The 22,183-nt window shown below is 43.4% G+C and overlaps 1 protein-coding gene across 3 annotated transcripts in view; it reads right to left on the bottom strand.

The window, feature by feature from the left end:
* NHEJ1 (non-homologous end joining factor 1) overlaps window positions 1-22,183 on the bottom strand; it is a 94,731-nt gene that overhangs the window by 59,762 nt on the left and 12,786 nt on the right. For all 3 annotated transcript variants that reach the window (XM_033230192.1, XM_033230194.1, XM_033230191.1), the window contains exons 4-5: window positions 21,033-21,171; window positions 20,057-20,115 (exon numbers count right to left, since the gene is read on the bottom strand). In XM_033230192.1, coding sequence (XP_033086083.1) covers window positions 20,057-20,115; window positions 21,033-21,171 — 198 coding nt within the window. The remainder of the gene's footprint in view (window positions 1-20,056; window positions 20,116-21,032; window positions 21,172-22,183) is intronic.

The following is a 22,183-nucleotide window of genomic DNA, read 5'->3' as shown; positions in this document are numbered from 1 at the left end:
TACCGAACTTGTATGGTAAGTCACATATGGTACATGCTGCACACTCGTTAGGCACATTAAGACCATATGTCAGATTACTGTGAAACGCACTATTCTAGAAAGTTTTCGGAAGGGAAGAGGATAGGTCTGGTGGTAGGGGGGCTAGCTCTCTTCTTTTTTCCCCTTCTGGGTACAATAGAGAGTGAATCTGCTACCTCGGATGAGGAACAGGAAGCTGCTCCCACCAAGCCACTGACTGTATGGGGTGAAGAGGAGGGCAGGAGTTGGTGGCCAGGTTATCAGGCAATAACAAACTCAGCATCCAAGCACGCGACTTCCAGCAATGCAAGGAGCTTCCTTTGTTTTGGGAAAACAAGAGCTGCAAGAAGCCTCTCCTTGACACGTTCTTGCCTGGCCTCAGGAGAAGCCCAACCACCCCTGACACACAAATAGGAGAGTCCTGGCCAATGACTGGCCAGCCAGAACCCTGACCACAACCCCTGTTTGCTTTTCCTTTTCCACCACTTCCTCAGTTCGAGGGCCACTGTGGGGCCATAAGTAGCTGCCAGCCTAGGTCACCCTTCAAGAACTTCACCCCCAATGACCTAGTACCTAGTCCATACAACTCTTCTAATGCACTTCCTATAGCTACTTTCTATACCCCATATGGTTTGGTCTGAGAGCAAGGGCTTTTGGCCCCTTCCCTAGAGTTGTAGGTAAAATTAAGTCTCGGAATACCACTCTAACAAAGGCCATGGTATGCTGTAGCGAACTAAATCCAAGAAGATCATCATCTAGCCAAGTGCCCAAGAAGAAGAATATTTGAGGCTTCAATAGAATATTCTGGGCTGGGTGTGGTGGCTCACGCCTGTGATCCCAGCACTTTGGGAGGTCAAGGCGGGTGGATCATGAGGTCAGGAGATCGAGACCATCCTGGCTAACACAGTGAAACCCCGTCTCTACTAAAAACACAAAAAAATTAGCCGGGCACGGTGGCAGGCGCCTATAGTCCCAGCTTCTTGGGAGGTTGAGGCAGGAGAATGGCGTGAACCCGGGAGACAGAGTTTACAGTGAGCCAAGATTGCGCCACTGTACTCCAGTCTGGATGACAGAGCGAGACTCCGTCTCAAAAAAAAAAAAAAGAATATTCTGAACAACTATTTTTTTTACCTAAACAAACTTACTTGATTGCATTAGATCCTCAGCTTCAAGAATTCAGTTATCATCAAGACTGAAATATGGGCCGGGCGCGGTGGCTCAAACCTGTAATCCCAGCACTTTGGGAGGCCGAGACGGGCGGATCACAAGGTCAGGAGATCGAGACCATCCTGGCGAACACGGTGAAACCCCGTCTCTACTAAAAAATACAAAAAACTAGCCGGGCGAGGTGGCAGGCGCCTGTAGTCCCAGCTACTCGGGAGGCTGAGGCAGGAGAATGGCATAAACCCGGGAGGCAGAGCTTGCAGTGAGCTGAGATCCGGCCACCGCACTCCAGCCTGAGCGACAGAGCGAGACTCCGTCTCAAAAAAAAAAAAAAAAAAAGACTGAAATATGTAAAACAATACGCCTATACATGATGCAGAATGTCAAAACTAAACTTCCAAAGAGTTAGCTAGGAGGTTATAGAACCAAAGACCAAAAATCCAAAACCTGGGAGTCTAGCTCTTGGAGGCATAAACAGCAAGAGTCTCAACTCTCAGACTCACATGAAGGTGCCATCTAATCTAAGACGAAAGACTTTGGGACATTTTCTCCAAGAGCTCTGAAAAGTGGGGCTAGCAAGTCCCACCTATGACTTTGCTATGATAAATCAAGAGCCTTGGGGACCAGCAAACCTTCCTCCCTCTCTGATTAATCAAGGGAGCTTACTCTTTATCCTGGCGGTCCAAGAGCCCAAGTTTCTATGAAGACTAATTTGTCCTGTAAGGGGAGGGATGTGGGGGCGGGACTCCCCCCACTCCAGGCCTCCTTCATGCCAAAGAAGGAGGAAACAGAATAAGCAAAATAAAATTCATAAAGCGAAGCAGTAATTATGGTGTGGTCAACAAGAGGCTGCTCCTCAGGCCCATCATTATGTGGCTAAATTTAACGCCCTGCGCGGCCAGGGGAGCCGTGCGCCCCGGGCACGGTGTGTCCACACAGACGCCAGCTCCGCCACCTTCACCCGTTCGACGGCCGCCAGGGCTGCCAGAAAGCAGGTCACAATTTTTTTTATAGTCTGTTTACCAAGATGCTGTTTTTACTGCCGAGGTTTCTCTCATTTTATCTCTTTTTCCCTTTTCCCCAAACAGACTGGCCTGTATTTTCTGTCCTGGTTTTTTTTTTTTTTCTTTCTCCCTCTCTCAGTTCTATTTTCAGAACTCTAATTTTATATGGTATGTCCCTTCTTTTTTTTTTGGTAAATATTTGCCATAACTAAGCCAGGCACATCCAGTTTAAAAGGCTCTGTCCCACAAAACATCAGGCCTTTAATGATATGCATCTCATTAGCGTATCCTATGAAAGGGGGTATAGAAAAAAATGCAACTTACAGACTTTCTCACTTTTTATATCTAGAGAGACCTATATTTATATATGAGGACAAGCCGAAAACTGACGTTCTGAGCCCCAATACAAGGCTAGTACAATGGTCATTTGATTCAGGCTTTGAGACCTCAGAAGCAGTTTCAGGAGAGAGGGGCTACTGGTCGGTATTACTGCTGGTCCTTCCAGGTGGTTCTGACAAGGTAAGTACAGCTAGAACCAGTCCTCAGACCCAGAAGTATTAGGGCTCTCTAGATCAGAGGAACAAAACTCTGGGAAGTCCTCTGACACAAAATTTCCCAGAATGGCCGTAAGAAAACAGAGTGGCAATACGGCATCAATATTTCCCTCCTTCTCTGGCTGATAAGTTAAAGAAAGGGAAGTTATGAGTTAAAAGAGTGCTTGAAGAGATCCGTTCCAAGCTAGAACTTCCACATCTCCCATTTACTGTCCAAAGGCTTCTCCAGCTGTGCAGAGCCCCAGAACTGAAGGGAAGATTTCTTTCTGTACATGTTAGGTTGGATGAAATGGGTTGCATGGTTGAGTCTACTTATGGTACTGAACAAAAGGCACAGCATCAAATAAGCACTCTCCAAATACTTGTCTGTGATGTGCTTTTAAATCCAGTTTGAGGCTGGGTGCAGTGCCTCAGGTATATAATCCCAGCACTTTGGGAGGCTGAGGCAGGAGGATCGCTTGAGGCCAGGAGCTCGAAACCAGCCTGGGCAAAATAGTGAGACCCAGGATCTACTAAAAATAACAAAACCATCAGCCAGGCATGGTGGTACATGCCTATAGTACCAGCTACTCGGGAGGCTGAGGCAGGAGGATCACTTGAGCCTGGGACTTCAAGTCTGCAGTGAGCAATGATCACACCACTGCACTCCAGCCTGGGCAACAGAGCGAGACTGTGTCTCAAAAAGAAAAAAAAAAAAAAAACTGCAGCTTGACATTCTAAGATGGTGTTAGAGGAGCCCCCAGCATTCAGTGTTTTTGATAAGACATGTTGGGGGAGGGAAATAGATACATGAATTGAAAGACCTTGCATGGCTGTTCAGGTAGCACCTCCTGGGGACTCTATACATTGCAGGGGTCACCAAAGGTCCAGAGTCTCTAACTCAGTTTTTATTAGTTCATTTAGGGATGTTCAGACTTTAGAAGATTGGCTGATGTTAACTAAAAATTATAAGAGACTAATTTTGAAATTAAAATGCCAGTTTATTAGTTTACAAGGTGAAGTCTAGTCCAGTTACTAAAATATCTTCGGCTGCTTTTTCCTGGGAAGCTGAATAAATATTGAGAGTGCTACTTGTTAAACACAGGAAAAGGGCAAAAATCGGCAAATAGCTTTAGGGGATAGTCTACATACATTGTGCAAGCTAGACATTCATCTCGTTCTACTGTATCACTGTTTTGGCATTGTGCTAAATCAATAAATAGTTACTCCTTGGTTTTTCTTGTTTTGGATTCTATACAACTCTGTTCCTCTGTTAGTACATTTCCTCACACATCATGAATTAATTACATAAAGATTTTTCTTTAATTGCTTGTAAGAGTCTAGAGGTGTACAAGACTAAAAGTGGCAAGCAAGGAATGTGGAATAAGAAAAGAGGCAGTACTTGGGGCAGAGCGCTCTAGCTTTGAACCATTTTCCTATCTTTTAAGTTAGGTCTCTATACTGCTCACAAATTGGTCTCAATCTTGCCTACTGCCCACAAAACTTCCAACACGTATAACACATGGCAAGGCAATCGGACATGATGGAAGAACATTGGACCAGAGGTCAGAGTCCTGGGCTCTGGTGCAAGGCAGAGTCCTGGGCTCTGGTACCAAATTCTACAATTGTTTGTCTATGTAGAGTTATTTTATCCTTATGGACCCCAATTTCCACATAAGTAAAAGAGAGTAGCTTGATATAGCCTTAGATTGATAAAGTCACTTCAAAATTCCATGGCTCTAATCTGGACAAAATATTTAAGAGGCTGTAATTTCCTTCATTGAGATACTGGCCCAGGCCCTTGAGATTTATAATCTAGTTTCATGAGCAATGTATTTATTAACTGTTGGATAGATTACTCTGCAGAGAGCTAATCTTATCCATTTTATATTGATTCTTCTTTACACCTCAGTATGAGAGGTTACCCCAAATTTAGGGGTGATACTCTGCTTAAGACTTGCATTTCCTATATACTCACTAAACTCAGCAATTTCACTATGCTCTTCCCCTAGGTGCTGGCGGTTGCAGAAAACAGAATGCAGTTGCCATTAACTATTCCTTCTTTAAACCAAGCAGTATTATCCCATCTCAGAATTTCTCTTCATTGCTAGCTTTACCCATACCAAATTAGAAGGGGTTCTCTGGAGTAAAAGATTCTGAGAGAGCAATGCATAGCATCAGAACTGCTCAGGCTTCAAGCATAAGATTAACAAAAGCCAAAGAGCTTTTAAAGGATTCCCTCAAACCACCACACTTCAGGAAAGCCCCTTAGATTGTGTAACTCAGTGAAAGATCTAGCTGTGTCTTTTCCTTTAGCAGCCATTCTCCACATAATATTCCTCTGAACTCTTACCTCAAGAGTAACTTCTTCCAAAAATACTTTTCCCAAACTGACCTGCTATGAACCCCAGATCCCATCCAAATGCCAAATGAATCCATTTCTTCCTCCTCTCAGGTACTATATATATATATATACACACACATACACATACTATATGTATGTACTATATATACTATATATGTACTATATATACTATATATGTACTGTATATACGATATATATGTACTATATATACTATATATGTACTATATATATAAAATGTATTTAGAATATTCATTGTAGATATGTAAATTCCAGCAGTTTAATCTCCATCAAAAGGCCATTTTTAAGGGCAGAAAACATGTTTTAACTCTTCAGTATAATTCCATCAAGTTTCATATCTTCAATGGGCTTAATAAGTACTGTCCACAAAGAGTTTAAACTTCTAAATAGAAAAACAAATAGACCAAAGATCTCCCACACTGAATGAAAAAAGTTATTCTGGGATCTTCTGGCAATTTCTCCCTTCACAATTCCCTTATGGAAGATAACAAGGATGTCCGTGAATCCTGCAGTCTCATTTCCTAAATACTGGACAGCTAAGCTGCCAACCTACAGGACTCAGTCTTTATAGAACTCTCACTTTTCTTTTTTTTTTTTTTTTGAGACGGAGTCTCGCTCTGTCTCCCGGGCTGGAGTGCAGTGGCCGGATCTCAGCTCACTGCAAACTCCGCCTCCCGGGTTTACGCCATTCTCCTGCCTCAGCCTCCCGAGTAGCTGGGACTACAGGCGCCCGCCACCTCGCCCGGCTAGTTTTTTGTATTTTTTAGTAGAGACGGGGTTTCACCATGTTAGCCAGGATGGTCTCGATCTCCTGACCTTGTGATCCGCCCGTCTCGGCCTCCCAAAGTGCTGGGATTACAGGCTTGAGCCACCGCGCCCGGCCAGAACTCTCACTTTTCAATGTGGCCCACTATGCAAAAGAAATATCACCCGTAAGTGAAGGATACAAGAGAACACTTTGGGTATACTGTTAAAATTATGAAGCCAACAGACCAGGTAAAACTTAGAGGTCAGTTGTTTGATACTTTCTTTGTTTTCTCCTAATTTCTACAACCAGAGACAACATGTCCCAATGTGAGAGATTCCTCTCATGCCACCACCTTTAAAAAGCCTACAACCAGGTACCTTCTATCTACAAGGCCCTGAGGTAGAGTTAGAAATTACAAGAAGACACAAAATGAGCAAGACAGTTCTGCCCTTGAGTACTCTGTAAACTAACAGGGAGATAAGTACAGCAATTCTTAGAATATGAGGCAAAAGTGATAAGTGACACAGGAAAGAGAAAGCATTGAGAGTTCAGAAGAGGAAAATAATATAGCTTGTGCTTTTACTTCTGTCCCTTTCACTATTTCTGTCATAACAGAAAGGTCATTTAACTATCTGACTCTCTTTTTAAGTCAGGGAAATTAAATGCCCTTGGAAAAGACTTTAAAAATGATTGGATGAAAAGGCTGCCTCTCCTGGGGGAAAGAAGCTGGAATTATGCAGAAATCTAGTCATCTATCTTCAAAGTACTGCCCATCCCTTCATGCCATCCACAAATCCCAGAGAAAGAACTAATCCTTCCACTTGGCTCAACACCACACCATTCCTTTCCCTTCATCAGCATAAAATTTTCCTTTTTTACTGGTTTCTCCTTTGCCTTCAAACACATATGCATCTTTCCATCTTATTTCGCTTAACTGCTTCTAGCTCTCCAGCTATCTCTGGAGAAGAGTTCTACGCTCATTGTCTCCATTGCCTTATCCATTCATCGTTCTTTAACAGCCTGCTTTCTTCTGATATTGCCCAAGACCATGAACTGCCTAATGGCCTTTCCTCTGTCAGTCAGTTACCCCTTCTCTTTGGTCCCTCTCCTGCACATGACACTGAGGCCATCCTTGGTGATGGAAATAGCACGGGATTTGAGTCAAGACAAATATGGGTAAATCAACTGAATGGCCTTAGGCAAATTAGTTCACCACTGAGCCTCTGCTTCTTTATCTTTCAAGTGAAGATATCACCTAGCCCATAGGTTTGTTGTAAGGATTAAGTTATAACTTAGATAAAGCACCTGTGTCTAGCACACACAGAGTACGGACTTTATATTTGTTAGTTACCCTTTCTTGGCTAATCTACTATGCTATTCTGATTATCTTCCTGTCTCACATTTCCATCACTGGCTCCTATTACTCCTTCCAGTTATGACTGTTCCCCAAATCTCAATCTTTGGGTCTTTGTTCTTTTTTCCATACTCTTCCCAGTTAAAGATCCATCCATTCTCATGGCATCAAATATCACTTCTTTGTAGAAGATTCTCAAATCTATTTCTGTAGATCCTTTTTTTCTACCTGAGCTTCAACTGTACTTTTTCAACTCTTTCCTAGGCATTCTCACTTATATGTCCCATAATCCATTTAAATTCAACATGTGGCCAGGTGCGGTGGCTCACGCCTGTAATCCCAGCATTTTGGGAGACCAAGGTGGGTGGATCACGAGGTCAGGAGTTCGAGACCAGCCTGGCCAACATGGTGAAACCCCGTCTCTACTAAAAATACAAAAATTAGTCGGGTGTGGTGTGGTGGGCTCCTGTAATCCCAGCTATTTGGGAGGCTGAGGCAGGAGAATCGCTTGAAACTGGAAGGCGGAGGTTGCAGTGAGCCGAGATTGCGCCATTGCACTCCAGCCGGGCAACAAGAGCAAAACTCTGTCTCAGTGAAAAAATAAATAAATAAATAAATAAATATATGTATATATTCAATGTGTATGTGAAAAAATATCTTCATCTTATGTTTTCAAATTAAGTCTAATTATGAATAAGCCATTGATTTTGTAAAAAATAGGCTAAGGCATTGTTAAATGACCATACTGTAACAAAGGGATTTTTATGAAACCCTTCTTCTACTAGGGGGAAGAGGAGGGAGACTCAACTGTGTAAATCTTCACAAAAATCTCTGGAGGTACATGAAGCTTATAGGTTAGGCCCAAAAGGGCTAGGTATTTGTCAGAAGTAAGACATCAAGTCCAGGCACAGTGGCTCATGCCTGTAATCCCAGCACTTTGGGAGGCCAAGGCGGGCAGATCACTCAAGGTCAGGAGTTTGAGACCAGCTTGGCCAACATGGTGAAACCTTGTCTCTACCAAAAATAAAAAAAAATTAGCCAGGCATTGTGGCAAGTGCCTGTAATCCCAGCAACTCGGGAGCTGAGGCAAGAGAATTGTTTGAACCCAGGAGGCAGAGGGTGCAGTGAGCTGAGATCACCCACTGCACTCCAGTCTAGGGGACAGAGTGAGATTCCTTCTCAAAAAAAAAAAAAAAGAAGTAAGACATCAAACATCAATCATCACTGCCTCACAAATCAAATCTGAACCAGATTTCTCAGACTGGAGATTTAAAGCAAGTAAGAATGGCTCACGCCTATAATCCCAGCATTTGGGAGGCCGTGGCAGGCGAATTGCTTGAGCCAAGAGTTCAAGACCAGCCCTCGGCAACGTAGCGAGATCCTGTCTCTATTAGAAAATAAATAAATAAATAAACCAAATGAGAGACTGATGGTGGATTTGGTGGAGCAAAACAGAGGAAAAAACAGTTTTCAATTTGGCAGAGCTGGTAACTTCCTTTGAGTGAAGTAAGATATACAACCCCCTGGAGCGGAGTCTGTTAAACTGTGCTAGCCTATCTGGATCTAGATATAGGAACATGCATGATTTTGTTTTCCACAGGCCCCTACAACTCTCTATTGTCTTCTATCCAGCCTGATATACATATTTATGTAATATGACTGGCCCCTGTAGATATATGATTTTGTAATATCTGGTTTTGAGATTTTTTAGGATAAGAGAATTTGATATGGGAAAGTCCTTTGCTACTGGGATTCTTAGAATCAGAAACCCAAAATGGATAATTTTTACCCACTTTGTCCTCTTTCATTCTTTTTTTGAGACAGTGTCTTTCTCATAATGTATTCCCTCTTGGTTTCTTTTCTTTTCTTTTTTTTTTTTTTTTTTGAGATAAGGTCTCTCTTTGTCACCCAGGCTGGAGTGCAGCAATGTAATCTTGGTTCACTGCAACCTCAGTCTCCAGAGTTCAAGCGATTCTCCTCCCTCAGTCTCCCAAGTAGCTGCGATCACAGGCCTGTGCCACCAAGCCCAGCTAATTTTTGTATTTTTAGTAGAGATGGAGTTTTACCATGTTGGCCAGACTCATCTCAAACTCCTGACCTCCTGTGATCCACCCACTTCAGCCTCCCAAACTGTTGGGATTACAGGCGTGTGCCACCACGCCTAGCCCCTACTTGGTTTCTTGATTTGCTTGTTTCTTTGAGATGGAGTTTTGCTCTGTTGCCCAGGCTGGAGTGCAGTGGCACAATCTCAGCTCACTGCAACCTCCGCCTCCCATGTTCAAGTGATTCTCCTGCTTCAGCCTCCTGAGTAGCTGGGATTACAGGCACCCACCACTGCACCCAGCTAGTTTTCTTATTTTTAGTAGAGATGGGGTTTCGCTATGTTGGCCAGGCTGATCTCAAACTCGCGACCTCAACTGATCTGCCCACCTCAGCCTCCCAAAGTGTTGGGATTACAGAACTGAGCCACCACTCCCGGCCCCATTTGTACTTTCTATATTGATTTCCTTTTTGTTCTCTCTCAAAATGTTAACAATTTTTTAAAAAATTACTTTAAAATGCTGGGCACAGTGGCTCACACCTGTAATCCCAGCACTTTGGGAAGCCAAGGCGCGCAGATCACGAGGTCAGAAGATCGAGACCATCCTGGCTAACATGGTGAAACTCTGGCTCTACTAAAAATACAAAACAAAATTAGCCAGGCATGGTGGCGGGCGCCTGTAGTCCCAACTACTCGTGAGGCTGAGGCAGGAGAATGGCATGAACCCAGGAGGCAGAGCTTGCAGTAAGAGATTATGCCATTGCACTCTAGCCTGGGCAACAGAGAGAGACTCCATCTCAACAAAAAAAAGAAGAAAAAAAAATTACTTTAAAATTTTTAACAAATTTCCTTTTGAAAGCATAAGCCCTTATAAACCTTTGCAAAAGGGAAATAAAGAAAGAAGTCTTTTTAGCTATTCTTGAGAAAAAAAAAAAGAAGAAGAAGAAGAAGTGGTGACTCCTGGTTACTACAGGAATCAGAAGAGAAGGCGAAATTTAGAAAAAAAAATGTAGTTGAGAAACATGCACAGCCATACCTTCCTCCCTGGAGATTTTCATTCCAGATTTCATTCTGGAATGAATAAGCCTTCATTCCAGAGCTCAAATACTGGTACATTCATATTTTTAATAAGGAAAACCATTCTTTTATATGCCCACAGTTTAACCGACCCCACCCATGATCTTCCTAGTCTATCAATGGCATCACTATTCTTCAAATCACATAAGCATATGACCAAGAGCCTAATCTTCCTAAAGATTACCTTCATATGTTAATTCTCCAGTCAAAATTTTCAATGGCTTCCCACTATCTGCAACAGTAATTAATAAGTGCAAGGAGAATGTGCCCCATCTCCTTCCTAGGAGATGTGTCCCTGCTTGAGAATCACTGCACATAATGACAGTTGTTAACAACTGAACTAAGTGGAGAAATGTTACAGGCAAAAAAAAAAAAAAAAAAAAGCTAAAAACCACTTTCAGAATAAAACACTAATCTGCCAGCCCAACATTCAAGGCCCTCACAATTTAGCCTCAAGTTATTATCTTGCTAACTTTATTTTCTACTAATCCTCATCCATTCTTATTCTTATTTTCCATCTTTTGCCCACGTGCTTCCCACCTAAAATGCCTTCCACATAGTCTTCAATCAAAACCTCAATCAAAGCCCAGTTCAAGTCCTGCCATTTATAGAAAGCTTTTTCTAATCACTCCATTACTGTGGCCCTTATTATCATTAACTAAGCACTGTAAGCTCTTTGATGGCAATATTATCATACCTTATATGCTCACAGAACCTCATTCAGCCCACGTGCACCTGACCGAATACTGAAAGGATGAACTAACTGCAAGTTTTTCTAGGTCGGAGAGCCGACACACACAATAGGAGGGAGCATATTCTCATGCATCTAGACTTATCCTTCTTTACGATGCCCACAAGGATACTAAAAAACACCCTGAATCCTATGGCTTGCTCTACCTATTGAACAACAGGTACATGGTAAAAGGGTAGCCCTTCCAACTGTGGAAGTGGAGCCCTTGTGACTCTCTGACTAATTTTCTTTCCAGGATTTTGTTAGGTACTTATTCTTTTGACTTTTGAGGTGTCAGTCTCTTAACTGGCTCTAAAAAAAGAGAGGTTCTGGGATTTCTCAATAATAAAAGATTCAAGGTTTATATATACTTCATCCCAAAGTTGGGACTGCCTTTCAGAAAACATAAATGCCAAAGAAATAAGGCAGGTAGTAGAATGGGAATATAGGCTATTCAGCTATTACATGTGAGGCTGCCTATGTCTAAGGCTACCAACAGGTGATTATTTGATGGCCTATTCATAAGGCCTATTCAAAAAAAGAGTGGGAAGATATGAGTCCTTCATCTATTCAACAAATACTTATAGAGTCCCTACTATGTGTGGAGGCACGGTTCTAGGCACTTGGGCTAGACCAGTGCACAAAACATACATCTTTGTACTTGTTGAGCTTACATTCTAACAGACAGGAAATAGACCATAAACAATAAGCATAATAAAATAAGTAAATTTTATGGCAATATGTTGGAAATTAGATGCTATGGAAAAAATAAAAAGTAGAGGATGATAAGGTGAAATGGGAGTTCTAAGGTGCAAGGGGGAGAAATGGAGCTTACAACTTTAAATGAGTGGTCAGGGTACACTCTATTGGGAAGGTAACATTTGAACAAAGACATTGCTGTAGTCCACGCAGATGGATGTAGTCTATGTAGCTATGTCTCCAAATTCTTTGACACAGCTCCCCTTAAGAGGTGAAGTTTAATTACCCTCCACTTAACTGTGACCTAGACTTAGTGACTCATTTCTAATAAAAAGAATACAGTGAGATAGTGATAGAATGTAACTTCTGAAATTAGGTTATAAAAGGACTGCAGGTCCATTTGGTCTTGGTTTCATTTCTCATTTTCTTTCTTTCTTTTTTTTTTTTTGAGACAGAATCTCATTCTGTCACCCAGGCTGGAGTGCAGTGGTATGATCTCAGCTCACTGCAACCTCCGCCTCCCGGGTTCAAGCAATTCTCCCACCTCAGCCTCCTGAGTAGCTGGGATTACAGGTGTATACCATCATGTCCAGCTAATTTTTGTATTTTTAGTAGAGACGGAGTTTTGCCATGTTGGCCAGGTTGGTCTTGAACTCCTGACCTCGCCCGCCTTGGCCTCCTAAAGTGCTGGGATTACAGGTATGAGCCACCACAACCGGCCTTGGTCTCTGTCTCTTGGATCACTGGCTCTGGAGGAAACCAGGTCCTGTGAGTAGCCCTATGGACAGGCCATGTGGCAAGAAATGGCACCTCCTGCCAATAACCACATGAGAAAGCTTGGATATTAATTATCCAGATCTTACAATGACTGCATTTACCAGCTGACATATTGACTGCAACTCATGAGAGATGCTGAGCCAGAATCACACCCACTAAGCTGCTCCCAGATACCTGACTCTCAGAAACCATGCAATAACCATGTGTGTTATTTTAAGCCATTACATTTTGGGACAATTTGTTACACAACAATGGATAACTACTACAGACTTTAAGGAAGTGAGGAAGTTGGCCACACAAATATCTGAAGAAAGAACATTCCAGGTGGTGGGAACAATCAATGTAAAGGACTAAAGGCAGTGCATGCTTAGAGTGTTGGAAAAACAGCAAGAGGCCAGTGTGTATGCAGTGGAGTGAATGAGGGAGAACTGTAGGAAATGAGGTAAGAAAGGTAAGAGAGTTCTATAAGATCATATAGGGTTTTACAGGCCATGGTGAAGTCTTTGAATTTTACTCTATACATGAAGTGTTAAGCCAGTGAAGGGCTTTGAGCAGAAGAATATCATGATGTGCCTTGTAACTTAATAAGATTGCTTTGTTGATAATAGGCCAGGAGAGGTAGGAGTAGCTGCAGGATACCAGTGAGGAGGTTTTTGCCATAATGCAGGTAGGAGATGATGGTGGCTCCAGTATGGTAGCAGCAGAGATGGGAATATGGGCATAGTTTTAAGGTAGAGCCAACAGGATTTCCTGATGGACTGACTGTAGGAAGTGAGAGGACAGCAGTCAGGATGACTCCAAGGTTTTTTCACCCAACTAAAAGTGAAAGAATGAAACTTCCATCAACTTAGATGGGAAGGGGTTGTTGGAAAAGCAAATCTGGGCATAAGACTGGAAGTTCAATTTTGGACATGTTGAATTTAAGATATTTTTTAGACTTCTTCATGAAAATGTTGAACAAGCAGTCTGGAGTTTCAGGGTAAGATCTACAGTGAAGAATAAATGTGGGATTCATCACAAGATGGTATTTAAAGGCGCTATAGTGGAATGCCAGAGGAGCAGGCTGAAGAGGTCAACAGGATCAAATCATAAATGATCATGTGTGGCGTGCAAGGAGTTTGAACTTTATCCTGTAGGAAACTGGGAACCACTAAAGGATTCTAAGCAAAAAAGTGGCATATTCAAGTTTGGGTTTCAAAGACATCACTCTGACAAAACTACAAGTTCAACTGCAGGGGAATAAGAACTGACCAGGAGACAAGTTAGGAGGCTGCTGCATGGTCAAGCCAAAAAAGGGACAGAAAGGCCAAGCACAGTGGCTCACACTTGTAATCCTAACAGTTTGGGAGGCCGAGGAAGGTGGATCACCTGAGGTCAGGAGTTCAAGACCAGCCTGGCCAACATGGTGAAACTCCATCTCTACAAAAAATACAAAAATTAGCCAGGTGTGGTAGCTCAAGCCTGTGTTCCCAGCTACTCAGGAGGCTGAGGCATGAGAATCGCTTGAACCCAGGAGGCAGAGGTTACAGTGAGCTGAGATCATGCCACTGTACTCCAGCTTGGACAACAGAGTGAGACTTGGTCTCAAAAAAAAAAAGGCGGGGGTGAGTGGGGGAAAGGGGAGAGAAAAATGGCTAATCTCAGACAACGGAAGCTGGAATAGAGAAGACAGGCAGATTCAAAAGACAGTCAATAAATTAGGCTTTGAAAGTAAGGACAAAGAGGAAAGTGGGTGACTCCCAAATTTCTAGCTTAGAAAACTGAACGGATAATGGTATAATTCCCCAACTTAAGGAATATAAGAGAAATAGTCTGGGGGAGTAGATAATTCATTTTGGACATGTTCAGGATGTGCTTTATGTGGGACATCCAGGTGGAAATGCCAAATATGCAGAAAGAAATATGGGCCTAAAACACAGTGGAGATATAAAATTGGTATTCAGTGATGTACCAACAATAGTTGACACTGGTGTCTAGAGGAGACGACCCAGAGGAACAAAAGTGTAGCGTCAGAGGATCAGGGACCTGATCCTGGGAAACACTAACCTTTAAGAGGCAGGCAGAAGATGGAGAGCCAGCCAAAGAAACCAAGTAGAACTGTGAACAAGCTTAAAAGGACGGCAATTTTCAAGTTAAAGCATTGCCCATCTTCCCCAAGTGATATAAGCTGTTGCTTCATAAGAGCAGCAGTGACTATCTTCATAGCTTAAAGTATCTGCTCTAGAATCAGGCTGCAACCAGACAGGAGCTGAAGACAGTAACTAAAACTAGACAGAATATAACAACTATGGCTGCATTTAGGATGCTAAGTCAAATCAACATTACCTATAGCCCCCTAATTTCTTAGCTAAGGTATTATACTGAACAGATAATATTTAAGACTTATAAGGCATTCAGAATGCAGCAGTAAGAACGACTGCTATGCTGAATACCCTCCTATGAAGAAAGAGGAGGAAAGAATTGCAAAATCTCCATCTCTGCTAAGGGACCCCTACCAAAGGAAGCCAACTTCATGCAACTGCCCAGGTTTTGGTGTCAAGAGCCGATTCCTAGCCAGGGGTTGCCAGCTGTAGAGGGCGGGGCTCTATTTTGGGCTGCCTGCTGTCCCTGAGCCTGGCCGCGTCTGGTTTGAGCAGCATGCAGCCCCAGTGACTCACACACCCATGCAAACCGCCTGTGGCTCAGTGGCATGGCCTTGGAATGCCAGCCTTAGGCCAGCTCCCTCCTCACCCCATTACACTGGGATAAATAAATAAAGAGCCCGCCAGCAGCCACACAGCCTGATGGCAACCAGATGGAGAGAGCGAGGCATGGACAGGGCCAGGGGAAGGAACTCCCTCCAGTGGACTAGACTGAGAGTGGGCTCTGCCCAGTCATCCTAAACTTCCTTTTTCATACGGTTCCTACTGCCGTGTAACAACAGTCCCTAAGTCCCTGACTCTTCTTTCACTCCTAAAGATGCCTCTCAACTCCCAGTCCTACAAAATGCCCTATAAAGGGTTCTTGGCCTCCATGAAGATCATGCCAACAGGCACCCCACCCAGCCTTGACTTAAGTCAATATTGTCAGTATTCCCCCTCTAGTTAGGCCACTATCAATTGGCTCCTTGGGTTCCCCAGAATTGAGAAATCAGAGGCTCTTAGAGAGAGTAGAAAAACAAAAGGACCAAATAGGGAGAAGTAACCCCTGCTCAATTCTTATTTTCCCGAGCCTTAGTATCCTAGCAACCTGTCTGGCCTACTGCCCCCTATGCCTTATTGTCTATAGCCTCTTGCCTAGTAATAATCTCAATGAGAATTTTAAAAACTGACCCCAGGCAATGACCGCATGGCCCTCTGACACCAGCCCTGGCCCCCCTGTGCCTTCATCCCGAGCTCTCTCCCTGGTTTGTTTATCTTCCTATTCCATGTTGCTTATTTTGATGGCACATCCTTTCAGTTCAGTCTTGGGTGACCCCATGACCCTTCTGTGTCCTGTTTGTAGGACCCCGGGCAAGCAGAGTAACTAAAAAGATGCAGTAGTCATAAGAAGTTCTACAGCCCCAGTAGGAAACCTTTCAGTTCTAGCAGCTATACAGGACATTCTGAGGACAGTGCAATGACCCCAGAGGTCATAAGAATTCCATATTATCCCAGCCCTTATGTCTCTCCTAATTGGTGTGTACAACCAGTTAAAGTAGCAAAACAAAACAGAGATAATCCTAGACTATGTGTCAAGAAATGTGGGAAGTCCTAAACATAAAGCTACAGCTATATGACCTTAGGCAAGTCACTTAACCTCTCTGAGGCTCAACTTCTTCATCTATAAAATAGAAAGCTATAACTACAACTACCTATCTCTCACTTCCTTTCCAGATAAAATAAAATTCTACAAGTCTATAAGATTGATCCACCCAGAACCTACAGGACCAGTATTCTTTAAGTAGCTGGTTCCAAAACACTAATACTCTTCCTGTGCTGCCACCTAAATTCTATATGCTTTCTCATTCAATTCTGCAGGACTCCTCCCAACCTATAGTATGAAAACGATGAGCCTCCAATTTTACAAATGAGAAGTGATTTATCCAAAGCTGCAAAATAAGCCATGAGAATAACTGAAGACCCCAAATACAGGTCTAATAAGCAACACTGAGCCAGGTGCAGTGGCTGTAATTACATGCCTGTAATCTCAGCACTTTGGGAGGCCAAGGTGGATGGACTGCATGAGGCCAGGCATTCAAAACCAGCCTGGCCAACATGGTGAAACCCTGCCTCTACTAAAAATACAAAAATTAGCAGGGCGTGGTGGGGCACACCTGTAATCCCAGCTACTCAGGAGGCTGAGGCACAAGAATCTCTTGAACCCGGGAGGCAGAGGTTGCAGTGAACTGAGATCACCCCACTGCACTCCAGCCAAAAAAAAGTAACATTATATCCACAGGCCACACTGTCATAATTTTTATAAAATTCCCCTAGCTTAGACTTATCAAAATATTAATCCAAACTTACTGAAGACTTACTACCTGTAGGCACCATGCACAGTGCTGGGGATATAGAAATGCATTCAGCATGGTCCTTGCCTCAGAGAGTCCACAGATCAGTGCAGGAGAAAGCCATAGCCTTGCAAATGTACAAACAATAATATTACAATGTTATAAGAGGTAAAACAGAGGTATAATCCAAGGTACTATAGCAGCAGGGAAGAAGAATAGTCCTTACAAGCAGAGTACAGAAAGGTCTCCCAAACAATGTGAAGCTGACATCTAGAAGATTAACAGAAGTTTACAAGTTAGGGCCAGGCACGGTGGCTCATGCCTTTAATCCCAGCACTTTGGGAGGCCGAAGTGGGCGGATCACAAGGTCAGGAGATTGAGACCACAGTGAAACCCCATCGCTACTAAAAATACAAAAACTTAGCCGGGCATGGTGACTGGCGCCTGTAGTCCCAGCTACTCGGGAGGCTGAGGCAGGAGAATGGCGTGAACCCGGAAGGCGGAGCTTGCAGTGAGCCGAGATCACGCCACTGCACTCCAGCCTGGGCGACAGAGCGAGACTCTGTCTCAAAAAAAAAAAAAAAAAAAGTTTACAAGTTAGATAAGGCCAGAACATTGGGCATTCTAGATCATGGGAAGAATGTGTATCTAAAGATAAGATAATACAGCATTTGGGGAAATTAAAAGTCATTCCATATAGCTAAGGCATAAAGTACATAGAGAAAAATGTTAAGAAGTCAAGCTGGATAGGTATGCAGGCACTAGATCAGGAAGAGACCTCTCTACTGAGCTAAGAACAAGCCTTGCAGTGCTTAACTAAGGGGATGAGGCAGGGAACCAGTATGTTATCCCCAGCCTTAATACCTAAACTTATAGACAGGGGAAGCTATCTAAGAGAAAAATGGCCTAAGAAATCTCTCTCAGTCACAAGTTTAGGTTTAACAGTCTCTCTTTACCCATAAAAACTTGAAACCTTTTCTAGGCTGGGCATGGTGGCTCACATCTATAATCCCAGCATTTTGGGAGGTCAAGGAGGGTGGATCACTTGAGGCCAGAAGTTCAAGACCAGCCTGATCAACATGGTGAAATCCCGTTTCTACTAAAAATACAAAAATTAGTTGGGTGTGGCGGTGCGTGCCTGTAATCCCAGCTACTTGGGACGCTGAGGCAGAAGAATTGCTTGAACCCGGGAGAGGGAGGTTGCAGTGAGCCAAGATTGTGCCATGGTACTCCAGTCTGGGTGACAGAGCAAGTGAGACTCCATTTCAAAAGAAACAAAACAAAACAACAACAACAACAACAAAAAGACTTGAAACCTTTTCTGTTTCAGGACTTAGTAATACAAGTTTTTCTTCTTCTCCAGACTTACAATTGCTTCAGTACCTGGACTAAGCACCTACCTCACATTTTTTGCATTTAGTGTTTAGACCCCAAGCATTGTAGCTCAGTCAATGCGCAGAGGCAGAACGGGAGGTTCCAAATAAAGAATACTTGCTGGCCGGGCGCGGTGGCTCAAGCCTGTAATCCCAGCACTTTGGGAGGCTGAGACGGGCGGATCACGAGGTCAGGAGATCGAGACCATCCTGGCTAACACGGTGAAACCCCGTCTCTACTAAAAAAATACAAAAAATTAGCCGGGCGAGATGGCGGGCGCCTGTAGTCCCAGCTACTCGGGAGGCTGAGGCGAGAGAATGGCGTAAACCGGGAGGCGGAGCTTGCAGTGAGCTGAGATCCGGCCACTGCACTCCAGCCTGGGCGACAGAGCGAGACTCCGTCTCAAAAAAAAAAAAAAAAAAAAAAAAAAAAAAAGAATACTTGCTTTATGCCTAGCCCTTTAAAAAGTGCTAATTTAGGGTTCAAAAGAGGTATGGGACAGAGACCCCGTCCACAAAGGGCTTACAAATTAATCCAGAAGACAATGCAGAAATATAAATAATCTATATATAACACCAGATTATAATAGCATTATTTACTTACATGATAAAGTACCAACTTGGGTAATATATATAATTAGAAAATGGGGCAATACACTGGGCGCAGTGGCTCACACTTGTAATCCCAGCACTTTGGGAGGCCGAGGCGGGTGGTCACCTGAGGTCAGGAGTTCCAGACCAGCCTGACCAACTTGGAGAAATCCCATCTCTACTAAAATACAAAATTAGCTGGGTGTGGTGGTACACGCCTGTAATCCCAGCTACTCAGGAGGTTAAGGCAGGAGAATTGCTTGAACCTGGGAGGCGGAGGTTGTGGTGAGCCGAGATCGCACATTGCACTCCAGCCTGGACAACAAGAGCGAAACTCCATCTCAAAAAAAAAAAAGAAAAGAAAAAGAAAAAAGAAAATGGGGCAATAATACTAAGGTACTAACTGTATAACCAACAAGTCATAGAAGAGTGAGGGAAGAAGATCAATACTGACTGGCATAATCAAAGGTCACTATTATTAATACTTTCCCTATTTGGCATTTAATAGATGTTTCTTTTGGCTGAGCTCAATCCTTAGAAGGGAAACCTAGGCAGGAGCTTCTGACAGGCCACAATTATCTACTCCCCATTCATTCCTTTGCCAGTCCCCTTGTATAAACACTGTGATTTTCCACAACCTACTGTGCCCACAAGACAGCTCCCAAATGGTAGCCCTAAGCTTTTTACCTTCGTCTCCTACTGGATCCTGAAAGGGCCTAGACAAGTAATGACACCTACCCTTCTGCTCTACAGTCCAGACCTTATGACCAGATCTCAACAAGCAAAAATTTAACAACTGGTCAACCAACCTTTCCAAGATTAGAGAATTCCAAATGAAATCCCTGGTACTTTAACAGAGATGTTTTATAAGTATCAATCAGCCCACTTTCGCCTCCTCCATTCTTTCCCCCTTCTTCCCCTCATCCTCGCTAAGTACATCTCAAGCCTTATCAGACTTTCTATGGGCAACTTTTTTGGACAAAGGGCATTCCAACCACACAAGCCACCTAATACCCAAAACACAAGTGGCCACTCAGGCACCTGGAAAGAGGAAGTAGGGCAAAGACACACAAGAAAATAACAAATACCTTACCTCTATCATAAATTGTTCCAAGAAGGAATTTTCTTCAAATGGTTCTGTCTTCAATCGATCTGTAATAAGAAGGAACAGAGACAAGAAACATGAGTCATATAGGATAAGTTTTTTACCTGATAGAAAGGGAACAGAACAGGGTTACTTAGGAAAGAGGAGGAAGGTGTATCATGCAGAGATACCTAGTTCAGTGGGAGAAGAAGGGCTGAGAGCATGTGGGCAAACAGTAGTGGGAGAGGGTGATTAGCAACAAAGGGCAGGTTTGGTGGTAGCATCTGCTCTAGGAGTTTTTCCTGCCACAAAAACAAAGGCCAAATTGAATTTTTACTCTGAAGTTGGAGCCATGAAACTTCCTAAACTCCCAAGTCCATGTTGCTCTGGTACAATTCTGTATAGCTATTGGCTCCTTTCCAAAGTCTTTCCCCACCATTGCCTAGGGAATGTCTGGACTCAGTTACAGCTTCTATTGGCCACTTGGGCTCCAGTCTGGTATTCGAGGCAGAGAAAAGTGTCACCCAGGCCAGGCACAGTGGCTCATGCCTGTAATTCCAGCACTTTGGGAGGCCAAGGCAGGCAGATCACTTGAGGTCACGAGTTCGAGACCAGCCTGACCAATATGGTGAAACCCCATCTCTATTAAAAATACAAAAAAATTAGCCACGCATGGTGGCGTGCATCCACAATCCCAGCTACTCGGGAGGCTGAGGCAGAAGAATCGCTTGAGCCTAGGAGGAGGAGGTTGCAGTGAGCTGAGATCACCCACCACACTCCAGCCTAGTTGACAGAGTGAGACTCCATCTCCAAAACAAACAAACAAAAAAGAGTCACCTAGTATCAAGACTCCAGTTTCTGATTAGTATTCAGCACGCATCCTGGGGGAAGCACTTCTCTAATGCAAATAAGTCTCCCTCTTTCCTAAGACTCTTTGACTATCTATACCACTCCCCACCCGACTCCTCCAAGAATGTCCTCTCACCTCGAATCAGCGTAGCCCCACTCTCCTGGTAGTCTTGGATCTCTAAGTCTTTCATATGAAGCAATGTTGCTAGCTCCCTCACTTGGCACTGTAACACCAGACTCATGCCCATCAGAGGACGAATCAAATGCTGGGAGACCTTTGATGGAAGAGATATCCATTAGCCAAAAGACTCTTATAACGTACTCTCCAATTCAGTTTAGGTATTAGAAAAAATACTGAAAATAAATGTTCTTACAGAAACTTATAGTTTCACAGGCAAGTAACCCATTTACATGAATGTAAACATACATACAATAATTACATATATTAAGAAGGCGGCTGACGCAGTGGCTAATGTCTGTAATCCCAACACTTTGGGAGGCCAGGGCAGGTGGGTCACTTGAGGTCAGGAGTTTGAGACAAGCATGGCCAACATGGTCAAACCCCACCTCTACTAAAAATGCAAAAATTAACTGGGCTTGGTGGCAGGTGCTTGTAATCTCAGCCACTTGAGAGGCTGAGGCATGAGAATCATTTGAACCCAGGAGGCAGAGGTTGCAGTGAGCCAAGATTGCACCACTGCATTCTAGCCTGGGAGACAGAGTGAGACTCTTTCTCAAAAAAAAGATCCCACCAGCTGAGATGGCTCATGCCTATAATCCCAGCACTCTGGGAGGCCAAGGTAGGAATTCACTTGAGCCCAGGAGTTCAAGAGCAGCCTGAGAAACATAGTGAGACCCCATCTCTACCAAAAAAGAATTTTTAACATTAGCCAGTCATAGTAGAATGCATCTATAATCCCAACTACTCAGGAGGCTGAGGTGGAAGGATCACTTGAGCCAAAGAGGTCAAGGCTGCAGTGAGCTGTGATCATGCCACTGTATTCCAGCCTGGGCAACAGAGCAAGACTGCATCTCAAAACAACAACAAGAAAACAAAAAAACAAACAAGAAAAGCAGAAGATCCAAGTAGCCCTCAAGAAAGTAAGTGTGGCAAAAACAGAGTACACTAGCTAAAGCGTTAACAGAAGACAAAAATCAACAGAAGGTAAAGACCCTTGAAAGTCAAATTAGATACAGACACTAAGAGCCACTTCAGGGCTCATGATAGCCCAGAAGGAGCCTGGAGTTTCAATCTATTCCCACAAATGCAGTGTAGTCTAAGGTTAT

This window comes from Trachypithecus francoisi, unplaced genomic scaffold, assembly GCF_009764315.1.
Source record: "Trachypithecus francoisi isolate TF-2019V2 unplaced genomic scaffold, Tfra_2.0 Lachesis_group13, whole genome shotgun sequence".
Taxonomy (NCBI): Eukaryota; Metazoa; Chordata; class Mammalia; order Primates; family Cercopithecidae; genus Trachypithecus; species Trachypithecus francoisi.
This window is presented reverse-complemented; position numbering and strand designations above follow the sequence as displayed.